This window comes from Podarcis erhardii (genome assembly GCF_964252035.2).
Source record: "Podarcis erhardii genome assembly, chromosome: 16".
In the NCBI taxonomy this organism is placed as follows: domain Eukaryota; kingdom Metazoa; phylum Chordata; class Lepidosauria; order Squamata; family Lacertidae; genus Podarcis; species Podarcis erhardii.
In genome coordinates this window covers 24,412,870-24,432,857 of record NC_138514.1, presented here as the reverse complement: position 1 = coordinate 24,432,857, position 19,988 = coordinate 24,412,870, and the positions used below count along the sequence as shown (strand labels likewise).

Below are 19,988 nucleotides of genomic sequence, written 5' to 3'. Positions count from 1 at the left end.
GGCAAGCATACCACACCTGGTTGCCGATTCCCTACCTGGCCAGGTTCAAAGGTGCTACTATTAGTATACAAAGCCCTTAACAACTTAGAACCAGTTGACCTGCGATTGCCTTCTCAACATGTGCCCACTCAACTGCTTTGATCAGCAGAACTGGCACTGCTACAAGTGCCACATAATACACATTCTGCATTTATAAGAACTCCGCCATATAGTGTGGCAGCACCTACACTTTGGAACGCCCTGCCTCTTGACATCAGACCCTGTGTGGGACCAGAGGTCCCTTCACTGTACTCTTTTTGTTGCCTGATGAAAGCATTCCTCTTTAGGTAACCCCACCCAGATGTTCAGAAAGCTGTTGCAAGTTTTAATTCAGATTTGGTCTACTGTTATTTTAACTTTTCAGAAGTTTTAAATTATGGTTGCTGATTTTTCTTAGTAATGAAATTATTGGGGTTTTTTCCCTTTTTCTGTACACTGCTTTGGGTGTCTTTCTCCCCCCTCCCTTCTTTCCAATGAGGTGTATAAATTTTGTGGATGAAATAAAATGACATCTCCTGCAGCCCTAAAAGTCCACCGACACACACCATGGGTGTGGGGTTCTTTCCAGTCTGAGGGCCACATTCCATTCTGCTCACATGCTGGCGGTGTGTGGGACCAGAGGACCAGAGGCAAAAGTCAGCAAAGCTCCAGGATGCTGCTGAGGCAACGTGCATGTTCTGCCTCAGCAGCAGGATTGCTGGCCAAGGTCCTGAAACCCACACCAAGGTCACTCTCCAAGGTGCTGATCTCCTCACCTGCCTGGAAGCCAATGAATACTGACTGTTTCCAAGGTGTGCTGGGGACTGTGAATGGTCCTGTCATCCAAGTGGAGGGGAAACTGTGCAGCCAGACCCAATGGAAAAGGAGAAACCTGTGACCTTGCGGTTGAGCATGCACCAGGGATGAGGTTGTATGCAGGTCCCCAGAGCAAGAGAAGATGAAGGGGACCATAAAGAAAACTGGGTGATTTCATTAGCTGCCTGAATGAAGCTGATTATGAGGGAAATGATGTGTTGTTCTGTTTACTGGAGGAGTTTTAATGAGGTAAAATTATAAAAGAGACTTAGTAGGACTCAAAGAGGCTCCCAGGTGAGGCTCCAGCTTTTCGCCAGTTTTTCCTTGGCAGCCTTTATACTGTCATTACTGCAAGTTATGCTAATTACATCATTATACAAACTATGGGAGCAAAGAAGGTAAATTAAAATCCCACACAGAAGGTAGAACTCAGCACGTGGATGAGAGTCCTCCATTCAAACAGCAGGGGGGAAAGTCCTGATTGGATATGGACTTGTTTGAGAGGTTGCTGTTTTTTTGTTGGCATTGGTGTTGTTTACAATACAGATCTGGGGAGGGAAGAACCACGGCAAGCTTTGAAGCATGCCAGGCCCTGCGAGGAAGATGGGAGAGGGAGGAGGAAGAAAAAGAGGAGGAGGAGGAGGAGGAGGAGGAGGAGGAGGAGGAGGAGGAGGAGGAGGACAACATCTTGTCCAGTCTTGCAGTTCTATGACCTGAAGGGAAAGTTGACCTCCTGACCAAAGGTAAACCATCTCCAAACTAAGAGCACCTAAAATTTCAGATAACACTGGCCAGGCTCAGTTACCTTTCCTTCTTCCCACAAGAATGCTTGGCTGCTCCAGGCAACTCCTCTGCTGGCTGCTAAGTGGTCGTTCCTCAGTTGTGCTGCTTCTCCAGAGCAAGGGTAGCAAATGTGGTGTCCTCTACATATACTGCTGGATCCCAGTTCCCAGTGGCCAGCAGGACCAGCAGCCAGGGACCATGGGAGTTGCAGTCCAAGAACATCTAGAGGGCACCCCATTGGCTAACTCTGTTCTGATCTATTCTATTACTGCATTTACACCCCACCTTTCTCCTGCAAGGAGGATCAAGGTGGCTGACATGGTCCTCCCCTTCCTCATTTAATCCCCACAACAACCCTGTAAAGGAGGTTAGGCTGAGAGGCAGTGAATGCTCCAGGGGGCAGAAAGGCAAGAGTTTCTCAGCCCATGGGGGCAGCACCACCACCACCCACCACTCTTGAGCAAGGCTGAGTCATCAATGGCCTACCCAACCCTCCTGAGTGACAAGGCCCAGGCCTCCCTGTCTTAACACGTTAGCCAGCCAGCCTTCAACCATCAAGACAGCAATCAGCTAGACAGGGATGGCGCCACCCAAAATGGAAGAGCTGTGCTTAATCAGAAAACATAGACCTTATTCCACATTCCAGGCAACCTGCCTCCATGGCTTCCTAAGGCATTTGTAGATAACAATAAAAATGTCTCTGCTAAGATTTCTCAGAATTGCTCCAGGCCATGGAGGGAAAGATCTGAGTGGCTGAAAGGCAGCAGTGCTTCCTGGGGAAACCTCTACTCCTCATAAGAATGTAAGCAGAGCCTATTGGATCAGGCCAAAGGGGGGGGGGCATCTAGTCTAGCATCCTGTTCTCACAGTGGCCAACCAGATTCCCAGTATGGGAAGCCTGCAAAGCAGGACAAGCAGAAGAGCACTATCCAATTGTTCTCCGTTGCACAGTATTCAGAGGTAGACTGTCCCTGGGCATGGAGGTTCTGCTCTCACAATAGACCTCCATAAGAAGAGCCCCCAAAGGGGCCCCTTTACTCTACCATCACAAGGAGATCAGATGAGGCTGCTGGATGAGGCCAATGACTCATCTTGTCCAGCATCCTGTTCTCACAGTGGCCAGCCAGATGCTTGTGGAAAACTCACAAGCAGGATCCAAGCACAATAGCCATCTCCTCTCCTGTGGTATTCAGAAGCATTTCTGCCTCTGACTGTGGAGGCAGAGAATAGCCATCATGGTTGGCAGCTTTCAATAGCCCTCTCCTCCTTTAATGGTCCAATCCTCTTTCAAAGTTGGTGGCCATCACTGACTCTTGCAGAAGCGAGTTCCACAGTTTAACCATGCAGTGCATGAAGAAGAATTCAAGAGAATGTTAAGCCCAGTGTGGAACTCCTGTTTCAACGAAACCTTCCCCTTTCATGCAGAGGCTGAAGGGGGGTTGAGTTAACAGGGAGCAGCCTCATTAAATAAGCCTGACTTGAGCCACCAATGAATGGAATAGGAAAACTAATCTTTGCTGCAAAGGCAAAATTGCATCTCCCCATTTCATGTAACTTGCAGGGAGCAATTCAGAACCTGTTCCAAAGGCTCCCTGATCTCCAACTGGGATGCTAGCAGGTAGAGAACTGGGACAAGGCAAGGATTCCACCCTAGAGAACAAGATGCTCTAAAACTGGCTTATGAAACACAGCCAGGAAAACTGGAATTTCTTTTTCCTCTTTTCTTTGCAAGGGGAAAAAAGGAACTCCCCAGGGGGATCTGTACTCAATAGCAGAGATCCTGCTGCAGGGCTGGCACAGCAAAGCCCTGCATGGGAGAAACATGCCAGGCTCTTTTTGTGGGAAGAAAATAGTAAAAACTACAGGGGGAGATTTGGACTAATGGTATCTGGAAGAAAGAAGTGGGGAGCCCTATGGCTCTCAAGTTGATTTCAGGCAGGTAGGTAGCAAAAGGGGAGGTATAGGGATAGGAGGAGGAGAGGAAAGAAAGGCTCTGGCCCCCTGCCAGGATTTATTATTTGTTGCGTTTATATTCCATTTTTCCTTCATGGAGATCAAAGTTGCATTTGAACCCTGGTCTCCTCAGTTACCGGTCCAGCACTCTGACCACTACACCACCACCCCTCCAAGGGAATGAAGCCCTCAACAACAACAAACCAGACCCCACACGCATTTCCTGGGGAGGGAAGCAGAAGGTCAAATGCAGCTACTCTCTGCTAGGTTTGGGAGGACCATTTTGCATAGCAGATGGCAGAATCAGCAGTCCTGCCCTAGACTGGGAACGTAGCAGAAAGTAGCAGTCAACTGTACAGCATCGAGAGCTAACAGGGGTGCCCTTTAAAATTCATAGCAGAGGCCCAGCATTTGGGGGGTGGAGGTGCAAGCATGCCCACTCGCCATTCCTTCCTATCCTGGGCAACAGTTGAGAGGGAAGAGCTGGTCCTGCCCACACAGTAACAGGTCTTCATACAGTCCAGCAACACAGCATAGCCACCCACCTCCATGCGATAATACATGAAGGACATCACAAGTTACAGGAGTCACAAAGTGCCTGGTCTTTGGTAAAGCCAAGGCTTCCAAGGCAGGACCTCTCCACAATATCTGGTGATCTGCTCCACATCCTGTCTTGGGGAAAGGACAGCACCCACAGATGTCTGGAGAGACCTGGTATTGGCAAGGTGCCCATTCCAAAGTGGTGCTCATGATCCTTGAGATGAAGATTAGCAGATAAACCAAGGTCCAGTAGCTGGACAGAGCGATGCTTCCAGGACCACGGACAGATCCCTTTGGGGGTGTCAGTGAAGTTTTCAGGACTATGGACAGAGCCTGCCAGGATTTCAGGACCTCGGACAGATCTCTTGGAGGGAGCCACTTGCCCAAAAGAATTCCCAGCTCCAAGGAAGACCTTTTTTTCCTCTCTGAGAAACAAATATCCTTAAAGGGGCAGCAGCCCTCATGCCCTGAGCCAGCTCTGGTCACTTGCTGCCTGGCATCTGTAGGATATCCCAGGGGGCTGGTGTGGGAGGGGGCTCAGCCTCTTAAGAAAGAGCTTCTCTGGAGTTTCAGGTTTGGGAATTCCAGGCTTGTGGGGTCCAGTCACCCCTGGCTCCTCCTCCTAGCCCTAGCTACTGCTGCTGCAGACCATCCCAGGAGCTGGGCTTCATAAAGCATCCATTGCTCCACAGGGGGACAAGGACTAATTGTCTGTCTTGCCTGCTGCAGAGAAGCTGAGAGCCATCAGGCAAGAAGGTTGATGAAAAGGCAAGTAAAAGGCAGCATGATAGAAGTTTATAAAAGTGTACTATTAAACCGTGGAACTTGCTCTAACAGGAGACCACGAAGGTCATGTCATCTATTTGGGTTACTTTAAAAGAAGATCAGACACTCATTGGTGATAATAAGGCTATCAGTGGCTTCTAGCAATGATGGCTATTGTTCTGCCTCCATGGCTAGAGGCAGTACTGTGTCTGAGTGCCGGCTGCTGGAAACCACAGGAGAGGAGAGTGTTCTTCTGCTAGTTTCCCACAGGCATCTGTGTTGGCCACTGTGATAACAGGATACCAGACTAGATAAGCTATTGGCCTGATCCAACAGGCTCTTATGTTCATAAGGTTGTACAGGAACCCATTGCAGGTGTTATGGATTGAATAGCTACTGCACCTCTTCACAATATTCTAATTTTCTGAGATTGTTAATTTGGGGTTTTCATCAGCTGTATGCCATAATCATCACAATTATAACAAATAAAGGCTTGACATATCTTGCTTTGCATGTCATGAGTCTATTTCATATATTAGTTTCACCTTTTAAGTTGAATTACTGAAATAAATGAACTTTTCCATGATATTCTAATTTTTCGAGTTTCACCTGTATTTGCCCATTTGTAAAAGACCTTCCTGGCTGCAGGGGAGACAGAGCAGGCAGGCTGCCTAGGGAGGGGGGCGGATAGCTTTGCAAGGAGTAGTCAAGCATTTGACCAGAGCAGCAGGCCTGGATCCAGCCCTTCGGTCAAAAGCATCTCCACCCACCTACCCACCCCTCTAACCAGCCCTCTTATGGGTCTCTCCAAACCACACATCCTACCCAAAAATGCTCAGTCATTGAAGGTTAAGATTCTTGCTGCTGCTTATGTATGGGTGCGTGGGAAGGGGGAAATAATCGCTCAGTGCCTCACAAAGTCCTTTTCAGCTCTTCTTATGTTTGTTTTTTAAAAGGAGAAGAATTGCCAACAATTGAGAATTAACAAGCCGATGCTAACGAATGGTGCTGGGGGGGAGGGGGCGGGGGGGGAAGAAAGCGTGTCATTCTCGCATTCCCCGATGAAATCAGACCCGTTTCCCTGCCATCTGTTGCACTGTTGCTGGCTGTTTATGACAACAAATCTGTCAAAGAGAAATAAACTTGCATGCGGCTGTGGGCATATGGTTCCTATTAGCAAGTGATAAAAAATATATATTTAAAAAGAAAAACCTGATGGAAGATAGAAATGCTTACAGGTTACTGTGAGACAGACAGAGAGAAAGAGCAAAGTGGCGTGTGAGGGGGGTGGGAGCTGGGAAGCCCCCAGAATCAGTGCTGCCCAGCCTGCAATCTGCCCACTTTATAGAAGCGCAGGCCTTTGGCACCAACTCTGCAGCCACAGAGAGCCTGTTTCGGAGCAGCTCCCTGTGGACCTTCATGTTAGAGAGATCAATAAAGCTTGGCTTTGGGACTGAGCGTAGTGAATTTTGCTTTGTACAACGATAAGAGTGAAGGTGACATGGGATGTGAGTGAGGGCGGCATTTGACGATTCAAGGACTGCTTTAGCCACAAGAGCAAAGTGGTGCAAAAATGTTCTGACATGTGTAACCGCACACTGCGCTTGGTGAAGACACGGGACAGGGCCTTCTCGGTGGCTGCTCCCAGACTTTGGAACCCCATCCCCAGAGAAGCTAAAGGGCTCCCTCCCTCCCTGTTATCCCTTTCTTAATTCTGGCAGGCTTTGGGAGATGGACTGCTTTTAAGGAAAAGACTCTGAACAGTGTTGTCCTGTTTCTATTATCTGTATTTTAATAAATTTGTTTTTTATATTGCAATAATAATAATAATAATAATAATAACAATAATAATAATAATAATACAACTGCCCTGTAAACAAGTCACAATGAATGCTCACTAAAGGACAGGCAGAGTTTAACCTCTGCATAAGCAACTCAGGATAAATACCCAATAAACAGGTTGTCTGGAGGAGCACCGAGTCTTGAAATCTGCAACTGCCCTGACCCATGGCCTGCCCCACACCATACATCACAAACTCTAAGGACCACTTTTTCTATTTGAGAGGCTTGTTAAATGAAGGTGCCGGGGTGGGGGTGGGGGGCGGGGCTTTGGAGCCTGTGCATGCTCAAGCCTGGGCTCCCCCCCCACACACACACACACACATACAAAAAGAGCATCTGGGGCTGTAAATAATAATAATAATAATAATAATAATAATAATAATAATAATAATAATAATAATATCTTTTTACCCTGCCCATCTGGGCAGCTTCCAACAAAAGATTAAAAATACATTAAAACATCAGTCATTAAAAACTTCCCTAAACCAAAGGGGAGGCAGAACCACCAAAACACGGCTTTCAAGTCATAAATAATCAACTTCATAATCCCGAGGAAGGGGCTCAACTAAAATCTGATTTTGGCCTCCAGATGGCCTTAGAAAAGAGCATTACAATGGGTTTAATCCTAGTTACCATTTGAAATTCAAACACAAGAATGAACCCTCTGGAGGAAAAGAGGAGGAGGTTTTTTTTAAAAAAAGTAAAAAAGCACCAGGACTCACTTTGTTTTTCCTGCAGGACTCCAGATGAGCAGAAGGACGGATCTTCGCCTGCCAGAGGGAAGCAAGAGGGACAAAGTTAGCATCTCTTGGCGAGAAGTACAAGAAAACAACCTCTGTGTTGCATCTGCTGAGCCGCAAATTGCTCTCCCTCCCAGACACTTTCAAGCTCCAAACTCTTTATTATTATTATTACAAATTTTACTGAAATTTGTTTTTAAACAATTACCAAGCATTAAGTGTCATCTGGGACGCGGGTGGCGCTGTGGGTTAAACCACAGAGCCTAGGACTTGCTGATCAGAAGGTCGGCGGTTCAAATCCCCGCAACGGGGTGAGCTCCTGTTGCTCGGTCCCTGCTCCTGCCAACCTAACAATTCGAAAGCACGTCAAAGTGCAAGTAGATAAATAGGTACCGCTCCGGCGGGAAGGTAAACGGCGTTTCCGTGCGCTGCTCTGGTTCGCCAGAAGCGGCTCAGTCATGCTGGCCACATGACCCGGAAGCTGTATGCTGGCTCCCTCGGCCAATAAAGTGAGATGAGCGCCGCAACCCCAGAGTCGGACACGACTGGACCTAATGGTCAGGGGTCTCTTTACCTTTTTAAGTGTCATCTTCCAGGACAAATGCATGCACAGATGTTAAGCCGTGAATGCAGTCATCCATATGACATCAAAACAGACCTGGAAAATCTTTCACATGACAGTTTAAGCTCAAATCCACAGGGTATTCTTCAGTTTAGAGTATTAAGATAATTTCTCCAGGGTGGTTGTTATGACTGAGATGGGAGGGGGATTATTGCACTATTGTTAATAAATGATATAAATTGAGAGCACACAGAGCCAAACCCATGTTTGTTATTCCTCTTATCATCCTCTGATAGTGAGCTACCGTAAGTGCTCCATAAGGAGCTATATTCCACCCACATTGGGTCCAAGTTTCAAGCTCCAAATCTGACCTTCCAAGCCCATGACAAAGCTTGGCTGCTCCAGGAAGGGACTTTCCTGCCTCCCCCACCACTAACCTCCATCTCCCACCCAAACCAATGTGGCAGTTGCATCACTGGGACTCTTGAAAGGCCATACAATTATACTAATTATCATGAGCAATAAAGATAGGGTGATGCAAATGGGAAGCAGTGAGGGTGGGTGGATGGATGGATGGGTAGAAACAGACAGCTCAGAGCCACACAAGCTCAGGAGAGACAGAAGAAAGGACCCTATTGCACAATGTGTAATTAAGTGGATAACCACCCATCTAAAATACAGTGGTGACTACTGGTTTGGGTGGTTTTAAAACCGGCCCAGGGCCCCTCCAAGTGTTGGTGGTCCACACGGGCCATCATCATAAGAACCTAATAATAAATAGCCTGCTGGATCAGGCCAACGGTCCAGCTAATGCAGCATCCTCTTTTGACAGTGGGTAACCCGATGCCCTCAGTGGAAAACTTGCAAGCAGGATGCAAGCACAAGAGCCCTCTCCCCTCCTGCGGTTCCAGAAAATGGCATTCAGAAGCATCGCTGTCTCTGACCATGAGTGTTTCCCATATCATGCATTCAGGTGAGCTCGTTGGGATACTGGCCTGATCCAGCAGGGCTCTTATTGTGGAGCACTACAAAAACAGCCCACTTAAAAATCAACTGAAATGGTGCCACTAACGATTAGTATGGCTTCATAATTATTAGTAATAGCAAAAAGTAATTTTTGCATCAAAAATTACGCCATGCTTTTTTTATGACGGCGTCAAGTACCTTTCCTTAGGTCTCTGCTCTATGAAAAATAAAAATAAAATAAATCCATGAGATATGTACATTCGGAGGATGCATTGTTATTGATGCAAAGCCCAGGAAGTGAAAGAGGGATTCAATCATTTACTCACTCACTCACTCACTCACTCACTCACTCACTGAGTCACACACACACACACACACACACACACAAACACTTTAGTCTCTCCCCTGCTGCTTTCCTCCAGGCTCTGTTAGCAGCAAGCAGAGAATTCCCTGCTGCCACACACAATGTCTCCAGCAGAAATGTTACAATATTATCTAGTCTGTGGTAGGCAATTCCGCCTTGTGGGTACCTAAGGATGGAAAGGGTGCTGCCCCAGATCCACAGCGCTGGAGTGGGGAAGGCTGATGTTCTTAGAGAGTAAGACACCCTCACCCTATGGCAAGCTGGAAGATCAATTAGGCTGGGAGATGCTTGTTGGACCCCAGGCAGCCCTGTTCTGCTCTATGAGCAAGAAGGGCACCGAATTCTGGTCCTTAGAATCCAAAGCCAGTATGAACCTGCTTCACCTCGTAGCCAGGTTTAAGATCCAGATTTAAGACCCAGATTTAAGACCGAACACAATCCTGCTCCACCTCACAGCCAGATTTAAGACTTGATAGGCTATTACACAACCTACACATGATGGGACACAAAAGAGAGATAAATGCACCATTTGCAGGCTTCATTCCCTAAGAGGCTTGCACTGCAATGACGACACAACTCCCAGAGGGAAGCCAGATCTGAGGTTCTCAGCCCTGTCATTCCCCGCTAAATGGCTCTGTTCCTTGTCAGATTAATCTGCTTCCCCCATGCCCCACCTCGCCTGCTGTCAAGAGGCGAGAAGAGCTTGGGATGCAAAGAAACTGTCTTTTCTCAGCAAAGAAAAAAAAAGGAAAGCCTATGAATCATCCAGTCTTGATTGAGATAAATTAGCAGGGAAGCACTTGATCCTGGCCATCATCAAGGGCAGCGTGAAACAGATCACACTCCCCCCCCCCCAACACACACATACCCACTAATTATCTGTTTAGCAGCCTTGGAGATGCTGCCTGGCCTGTGCAGAACCCATGACAGTCAGCTAACAAACATGCCAGCAAGAGGAGGAACAAAAACCCCAAGCAGTGACAAGAGAGCAGCAAATGCTACTCTCTTCAGCACATTGAAACAGAGCCCAATAACGGATCGGAGGTCTTTAGTATGCACAGAATTTGTGTTAGGGTGCTAATCTGTTGATTCACACAGACAGGGGCTTGTAGAGCAAGAAAACAGCAAAGCAGCTTATTATCGGAAGTGCATCACTTGGAAAAGGTATCTAATTCTAAGCTAATTGACAAAGTTTGCCATGGGTCTGGAAACCAAACCTGATGAGGAATGGTGGAGGGAGTTTGGGATGTTTAACCTGAAGAAGAGAAGCCTGGGGGTGACATAATAAAGCCATCTTCAAATATCTGAGGGGCTTCCACAAGGAAGATGGGGCAACCTTGTTTTCTGCTGCTCCAGAGGGGAGGACCCAAGCCAACGTATTCAAATGACAAGGAAGGAGATTCTGACTAAACATTAGGAAGGGCTGGCAGGTGTGAAGCAGGTAAGGGGAAGACAAGGGGCAAGATTGTAGCTGGAAGCCTCTGAGAGTTGATTTGTTGAGTGGGGAGCTGTGATCCGCAATCATAGGCAGGTTGCAGGGGCTGGTCTTGAGCCTGAGCTATGAGGAGCAGGGAGCCGCTGTGGAAGAGCATCACGCCACTTTGGTCGCCGGGCAACAGAGCAGCATCAGCATCAAACTGGGCTCCCAATTGCTATAGAGAATGAGAGCAGCGTTTGCCAACTGGGGACCCTCCAGGTGTTAAGAGCATGAGAATAGCCTTCCTGGGCTGTGCTGGATCAGGCCCACCTAATCCAGCATCCTGTCCTTACAGCAGCCACCCAGAAGCCTGTGTGAAACCCCCAGAAGCATTACTGCCTCCTGCTGTGTAGGCAGAGCATAGCCACCATGGCTGGTAGCCATCAATAGTCCCCCACTTCCATAATCTCCATGACCAGATCATCTCTAGTAGCCACTGGTAGCCTTATTGTCCTCAATGAACTTGTCCAACCCTCTTTGGAAGCCATCCAATTTGGTGGCCATCACTGCCTCCTGTGGCAGGGAGTTCCATCGTTTAACTCTGTGCTGCAGGAAGAACTCCTTCCCTTTTATCTGCCCTGAAACTCACAACTTTCTGCTTCAGTGAATGGTCATGAGTTCTAGTGTTAAAAGAGATGGAGGAAAACTTTCCTCTGTCTACTTCTTCCACGCCATGCAGAATTTTATAAACTTCTATCACTTCGCCACTTGCTTGCCCTTTCTCCAAACTGAAAAGACGCTGCAACCTTTCCTCTTAGGGGAGTCGCTCCATCCCCTTGATCCTCCCCTTTTCTGAAACTTTTCCAACCCTGAAGGTGGGGGCAGAGAGGGGGCGTTGCACGTGACTCAGTGTTACCTTGGTTCTCCTCCAGCTTCCCAATGGTCTCAATCTGCTCCACCAGGTCGTTGGAGTTCCACTGGCTCATCCCCAGGAGGATCGCACTCTTCCCTTCCGCCACCTCCTCTGCAGCGAGAGAAAACGGCATCACATTTCAGCACAATGGCACGGGGACCAGAGCCAAGACGGCTTCACTGAGACTAAAGCCGGTTGTGGTGGGGATGCATGGCCTGGCCACAGGGTCAGAAAGTGGAGGGTCTCCTCCGGGATCCTTTTTTTTTCTTCAAATTTTTTTATTAGTTTTCCATTTTTAACACAACACAAAATAACAAACAAATAACAAGCACACACACACACACACATATATATAAACAAACATACATTCAAAATTTCTTACCGTTAAAAATCCAAATTCAATCCATTTTAGGTGACTTCCTCAAATCCTTCCTGACTGGTTTCATTAAATTTCATTTTTGCAATTTTCCAATATCCACTTCTAATAACGTTAACTTGTTCAGATTACTAACTTCCTTTCTTTTCATAATATTCTCAATCCATCATCTTATACTTTCAACATAATTTAATCCTAAAACAAATTTAGTTCTTGCAAGTATTTCCTCTTATATTATATAATAATAATAATAATAATAATAATAATAATAATAATAATAATAATAATAATATATTATATTATTGTATTTTACTAAATATTCCTTAAATTTCTTCCTCCAGGATCCTTTGCAAGAGTACAGCAAGAGCATCACTGCATCCCCTGTATGTGTAAAACACTATTATTATATAAAACCATTAACAATTTGGGGCCACTTCATTCAAGAGATCACCTTATCCCTTATATATGCTGACTCAACCACTTCAGTTGGTGGAACTGGCACTGCTATGGGTACCACATAATACCCATTCAGCATCTGTAAGAAATCCATCCATCTTTCAGTGTGACAGCACCTACACTTTGGAACTCCATGCCTATTGACGTCTAGAAGGTGCCTTCATTGTTTTTGGGGTGTTGTGTTTTTTTTTTTTGGTGCCTGCTAAAAACATTCTTTTTAAGACGCACACATACCCAGATATTTTGAAAGCGAGTGTGAGTCTTTTCAGTCTATTGTTATTTTAACTTTTTGAATGTTGTGAATTAGTGCTGGTTATTTTTCTCACTACTAACTTTATGGTTTTACCTGTTTTTCGTAAGCAAATCTGAAGTTCTTCTTGTAAGCTAGCGGCGCGTAAATTTTATGAAATAAATAAATAAACAGGAGGCCCAGACACCCACTGCGTCTCCTTCACAACACCCCTTAGGATGTTAGCCCTGCAGCACTAGAGAGAGGATGCCACATGGCAAGGCTGGCACAGAGCTGGGTGCCACTCACAAGGCATTCACATGGGCAGCCATGCTTTGGGGGAAAGGGAAGAAGCATTCTTCTTCTTCTTCTTCTTCTTATTACCCCACTGTTTACCCAGACCAGAACTTAATGCACCTTACCCCTAATTAAAACAACACCGGTAATAAAATACAAAATCTTTCTCTGAGGATATTTGTTACAGGTCGTGTTATCATTTGTACGTTTCACTGTTCTGGGTTAATTGTAGTGGGTATTCTTGGCTGAACTTCAGTGCAATTTGTAAGAGACGGCGATGTTAATGGAGGATTAAGTGAGATATACACATTCCCCTGAATTAAAAATAAATAGATCTCTACCCCCCTTTATTGAAGTTCAAGGCTGCTACCATCAACTGTGTGCAAACTGCAATTTAGACTGATACACTGAGGAGGCGAGTTTACAACACACTGATGGTTGAGGGAGTTGCACAAGTTTAGCCTGGAGAAGAGAAATTGAGAGGTGATGTCAGAGTCATCTTCAAATACCTCAAGGGCTGCCACATGGGAGATGGATCTAGCTTGTTTTGTGCAGGACCCAAATTGATGGATTCAAATGACAAGAAGGCGATTCTGACTAAACATTAGAAAGAACTTTCTAGGGGTAAAAGCCATTCGACCCCAGACTCCCAATGAATGTGTGGACTCTCCTTCATTGGAGGTTTCTGAGGTTGGATGGCATCGGTCAGGGATTCTTTAGCAGCAATTCCTGCATTGCAGGAGATCAAACTAGATGACTCCTGTGGCAGTCTATCCAAGTGTCCCTATTTTCCAGGGACATCCCGAATTTACAGAAGCTCAGTTTTTGATTTGATCCTAGAAGGTCCCGCTTTTCCTTAGGACGTCCCTAAGGAGAAACGTTGGAGGGTATGGTAGGATGTCCCTATTTTCATGGGAGATATGTTGGAGGGTATGGAGTTATGTGACCCCAGACCCAAGGAGATAACTATACAACCTTTAAGGTAAAGGTAAAGGGACCCCTGACCATTAGGTCCAGTCATTGCCGACTCTGGGGTTGCGGCGCTCATCTCGCTTTATTGGCTGAGGGAGCCAGTGTACAGCTTCCAGGTCATGTGGCCAGCATGACTAAGCCACTTCTGGTGAACCAGAGTAGCGCACGGAAATGCCATTTACCTTCCCGCCGGAGCAGTACCTATTTATTTACTTGCACTTTGACGTTCTTTCGAACTGCTAGGTTGGCAGGAGCTGGGACCGAGCAACGGGAACTCACCCCGTCCTTCTGATCGGCAAGCCCTAGGCTCTGTGGTTTAACCTTTAGAAGTCATCTAAAGGCAGCCCTATATAGTTTTATTACATTTTTGTGTGTTGGAAGCTACCCAGAGAATTATTTATTATTATTATTATTATTATTATTATTATTAACATCATCACCATCATCATTATGAAATAGGATGTCCCTATTTTCATCAGAGAAATGTTGGAGGGTATACTGTGGAACTCGACAATTCACTGGTTCTATTATTCCTCCTCTATTGGTGCCAATGAAAGGTTTCATTGACAGGTAAATAACAGCTTCTGAGAGGGTATTTGTCGGGCCCATGGCTGGGAGAGGGAGAGTTAAACTTCTCCCCACCACCATGCTGCCCCCCCCCCAGCAGCTCAGGCTTCTCCACAGATGCTATTTACATAACGAAACACAACAAGAAAAATCCCCTGTTAATTGTCTTTGTCATCCTGGGCCTGGCTTGGCTCCAAGAGGCAACAATGCGGAAAGGCAGTCTCATCCCAGGCAAATCTCTGTCTCCTCCGTTGGGTGGTTTTTCTACCAAGCCCAAAGCATTTCCTTCCTGCTGCAATTATCACCATCTCAGCCATTGCATTCATGAATATGGATGACGGATCCCCCTCCCTTCCCAACACTTGGGGAAGATTTTAAAAGGAGGCAAATGTCTGCACATCCGATCAGGTGTTTTGAAGCCAGAAAAGGCCACTTTGGAAGCGGAACCCCTCTAGGCCCTTTGTGTTCACCGCTCAAGACTCAACAGCAAGGAAGGCAGAAAAGGGATGAGGACTCGGGAACCCCTTTTCCTTCCAATCTCATGGAGCTGCAAATTCAGAAGAAGAAGAACAGAAGGCAGGTGGGCTCCAGCACCCAAGGACAACAGCTAGACCTGTTGCAAGGAGCTCGAGGCCTCCTTGAGAAAAGAAATGCAATGGTTGTTTCATTTGCTCAAATATCAGTCTGCTTGCAGGTTTCCCTTGGGGGCGTCTGGTTGTCTACTATTGAGGACAGGAGGCTGGGTGAGTTGGGACCCCCTGCTATAAGGCTCTTGTGATAGGAATTTTGAGGTCTTATAGGGAACCTATGTAAGGACTCTATATGGGCTCTTGGATACCCCATAAGGGGGAAAGGGTAGATTTTTGTTTACAACACTCTTCAAAGAGTCCCTTCATTCAACGGAGGCGCCACTGGGGAATCATACAAGCAGGAGCAATCCTGCCTCCGACCGCAAAGACAGAGCACGACCATCATGGCTAGTGGTTGTTGACAGTCTTATCCTCTGAACTCTGGGGTGGGGTGCGGGGAGAACAGGAAGAACTTGAAAAAATGACATTTTCTTCAAAGTGTCACCAGCTTCTCCAGAGGATCGGGGGGGGGGGACCGGCACATTGCACGTCCTGACATCACACATGCAACGTTGCACGATGTCCTGACAACATGCGTCATCCTCTGAATATTGAAGCAGCCCAGTCCCCTCAAAAAAATGTATTCAGGGGGCCAAAACTGCCTCAGCTCCTAGGAGTCGGCACCCTTGCATCATGCAGATGCCCCACAAAAACTGAGTGAACACAGCATGGGTGTTTCACAGCCAAGAACCAATTTGGAAGCGGCCTGTAATTGTAAGAAAGAATGTAAGTTGAACCGGCTGGAACAGGCCAATGGCCTATCTCCATCTGCTTCCTATTCTCACAGCAGCCAGGCAGGCAGGTGCCTCTTCTGGGAAACCCAACAAACAGGACCTGAGCACTAGAGCCCTCTCCCCTCCTGTGGTTTCCAGTGTTGTAAACAAAATCTGCCCTAAGACCTTAAAACTCTTATCACACCAGCAACTGGCATTCAGAAGCATGTGGCTGTAGAGCATAGCCATCCCGGCTTGTAGCCATCAATAGGACCAGACGTGGGTGGCACTGTGGGCCTAGGGCTTGCCGATCAGAAGGTCAGTGGTTCGAATCCCTGCAAAGGGGTGAGCTCCCATTGCTTGGTCCCTGCTCCTGCCAACCTAGCAGTTCAAAAGCACGTCAAAGTGCAAGTAGATAAATAGGTACCACTCCGACGGGAAGGTAAATGGCGTTTCCGTGCGCTGCTCTGGTTTGCCAGAAGCGGCTTAGTCATGCTGGCCACATGACCTGGAAGCTGTACACCGGCTCCCTCAGGCTATAAAGCGAGATGAGCGCCGCAACCCCAGAGTCGGTCACGACTGGACCTAATGGTCAGGGGTCCCTTTACCTTTACCTTTACCTTACACCAGAGATGTAATCCGTGTGTGTGTGTGTGTGCGTGTCTGGGGGCTGCACACACAACTGTCTCCCCCACTGGCATTTATTCCAGATTAAGACATTTGTCCTCCCTTATCAAATAATAAAATTTGACTGGAAACCTGCATCACACCCAGTCCTTATTAATGCAACTATTACTGTCTTCCACTGATGAACTGTAATAATAATATTTGACGGAAAAGAGTCTTTTGAAACATCAAAATATTGACAGCATTCCTGTCACTGTGTACTTCTAGTTTCCATGGAAAGCCTGGGTGGGCCTCTGTTCAGGCATCTGCCTAGGGAAAGATGCCATCGGTGCTTTTAAATTATAGATGTTGTTGAGCAATTCCAGAAATAGCAGTGGGACGTTTGGCAAGAGCAGCCTCAAAAGAGCTGCCGTGAGAAGGAAGGACTTTAAGGTTGCAGAAGGGCTTTTTGGAGGGGGGGCATTTTTCCTTCCCAAGAGGTGGGGAGAGAGAAGGGGAAGAGCACTGGAGAGGCTCCTCATTCTGGAGTCTTCTTTGCACAATGGACATGTCTGATAGCCAAGGAAGGAAAGCTCCCCCCACCAACACAGACACTCACAAGGCCTCAAGGCTTCTCACATCAGCACATGCAGAAAACATCTAGGGGTCTTAGTCTACCACAAGCTTAACATGAGTCAACAGTGTGATGGAGCAAGAAAAAAAAGAAGAGCTAATGCTATTTTAGGCTGCAACAACAGAAATCTAGTGTCTAGATCAAGGGAAATCATAGTACCACTGCATTCTGCCCTGGTCAGACCACCCCTGGAGTCCTGCGGCCAGTTCTGGGCACCACAGTTTTAAAAGGACATTGACAAGCTGGAAGATGTGCAGAGGAGGGAGACCAGCAGGATCAAGGACCTGGAAACCAAGCCTTATGAGGAACAGTTGAGGGAGCCGTGGATGTTTAGCTTGGAGAAGACTGAGAGGTGACATGAGAACCATCTTCAAATACCTGAAGGGCTGTCACATGGGAAGAAGGAGCCAGCTTGTTTTCTCCAAAGGGGAGGGCCTGATTTGATGGAGTCAAATGATAAGAAAGGAGATTCCGACTACACATTAGGAAGAACTGTTCAACAGTGAAACAAACACCCTCAGAGGATAGTAGACTCTCATTCACTGGAGGTTTTCAACAAAGTTTGAATGGCCACCTATCAGGGATTCTAGCTGCATTTTCTGCATTGCAGGGGGTTGGACCCTCGTGGTCCCTTCCAGTTCCACAATTCCATGATTCTATGAAATACAGTCACAAAGGACTCCCTTTCCACAGCACAATGTGAAAATTGACTTTCCTAATGGTCTTAAGTACTGCACTGACCAGATATACCACACTGTTTTGCTTTGGGATTTATTATTATTATTTTTTTTTTTGTATTTCTACTTCTATTATTTTCATTGATAATATTGTTGACCTGGATGGACCAGTGGTCTGACTCAGCCTAAGGCAGCAGAGGATGTCCAAGAGGAACCCGACAGCGGAAGCACCAAAGGCCTCTAGGAAATGGAGGAAGGGGACAATGCCCTGAGAGACACTTTGGATGCCTGGAAGTAAGCATCATGAACACCAACCTCGTGCATCAAAGAACTCATCATCAGAGCTCTCCACGGAGTCAGTCAGGATCCCGTGCATGGGCCACTGGGCGCTGAACCGGCGTAAATCAGCTGCAGAAGGAGAAAGACAAACAAACAGAGAAAAGTAAGAGGAGTGAACAGATTTTTGGCTACAACGCTGGAATCAAAACAAAACATTTTGATCCACTATGAAAAGTGCTCCCAATTAATCAGCCTCGTGAAATTAAACTTATTTTCATACAAGGACTTACAGAAACGGCCAACATCAAGCACCATATGAAAGGCAGGATCCTGCTCACCCACCCCACATGAGAACAGCTGCTTAAAAATTGGTACCCAAGGTTTTTTTTTTCCCCCTCTGCCGTTCCTGTGCCTTTTCCCTTGCAAGTTGTATTTTCTTATATAGCAAACCTGTGGAGAATGGGATTGCTTTGTTTTAAATGACTGTACGTAAGCCACTCTGGAAGTCTTGTTGGCTGAACACAGGGGGTAAATAATAATCATGAACATGTGAGGACAATAAGGCACACCTTATCCTTATCCTTCATCCTCAAGGACACTTTTTTCACTTCTGGACTAGGTGGATTCCCCTCCCCCCATTTTTCATATATACAGATTTACCTATCAATCAGCTGAGTAAAACTGCTACCATTTCATCACTTATTGACACCTGAGGGTGCCCACGACGTCCAGAGAATATCATTGGACGATTTAGGACAGATATAAGAAAGCTCTTCGTCATGCAGCACAGAGTTAAAATGTGGAACTCACTATCATAGGAAGGCATAAATGGCTCCCAGCTTGGATTGCTTTTAGAAAGGATTAGACAGATTCATGGAGGAAGAAGAAGAGAAGAGAAGAAGAGTTTGGACTTGATATCCCGCCTTTCACTCCCCTTAAGGAGTCTCAAAGCAGCTAACAATCTCCTTTCCCTCCCTCCCCCACAACAAACACTCTATGAGGTGAGTGGGGCTGAGAGACTTCAGAGAAGTGTGACTAGCCCAAGGTCACCCAGCAGCTGCATGTGGAGGAGCGGGGAAGCGAACCCGGTTCCCCAGATTACAAGTCCACCCCTCTTAACCACTACACCACACTGGCTCCCAGCAGAGGGAGCAGAGGGCTATTGATGGATACTAGCCATGATGGCTTTGCTCTGCAGCCATGCATCTGAATACCAGTTGCTGGAAAGGGCTCTTGTGCTCGGATCCAACTTGCCGGTTTCCCACAATAGGCCACTGTGAGGATAGGATGCTGGGCTAGATGGGCCATAGGCCTGATCCAGCAAGCTCTGCATCTGTTCTACACATTCATCCAAGAAAAGGAAGGCAGCCAGGGGAGGGGCAGAGTTTGGAAGCAACTCTGAAGCTCATGGAGTGACCATGGGCCAGTCACCACCTCTCAGACTAGCCTTACCTCACAGGGTTGTTGTGAAGATTAAATGAGGAGGGAGGACAAACTATGTATTGCCACCTTGAGCTCCTTGGAGAAAAAGTTGGGAGATAAATGCAACAAACAAACAATACAGACAGGTAAAAACTCGAACCCCAAACTGGCGTCTCCTCTATTAATGTGTATGATTTGGAAGTTTGGTTTCCAGCCCAAACATCAGGCACCCAAAGAAATAAACAAGGGGCAAATCATTACTCATACAATAAGCACAATCATCAGTGGAGAGCAGCAAGAGCCGCCAAGAAGATGAATCTTTTATCAAATCCACAGCCAAAAACTCACCCCTTGTGTGCAAACACTGTGGCAAGTCAGAATTCTCTGGAAACGGCCAACAGTGCTCATTCCTGCTTAGAATTTATTAGGTGTGTATCTGTGCAAGACTTTAA

At 46.6% G+C, this 19,988-nt stretch overlaps 1 protein-coding gene across 3 annotated transcripts in view; it reads right to left on the bottom strand.

Annotated features, from left to right (window-relative positions):
* PITPNM3 (PITPNM family member 3) overlaps positions 1 to 19,988 on the bottom strand; it is a gene marked incomplete at its 5' end in the record, with an annotated part of 66,197 nt that overhangs the window by 29,557 nt on the left and 16,652 nt on the right. For all 3 annotated transcript variants that reach the window (XM_081843078.1, XM_081843077.1, XM_081843079.1), the window contains 3 exons: positions 7,440 to 7,487; positions 11,683 to 11,790; positions 18,151 to 18,243. In XM_081843078.1, coding sequence (XP_081699204.1) covers positions 7,440 to 7,487; positions 11,683 to 11,790; positions 18,151 to 18,243 — 249 coding nt within the window. The remainder of the gene's footprint in view (positions 1 to 7,439; positions 7,488 to 11,682; positions 11,791 to 18,150; positions 18,244 to 19,988) is intronic.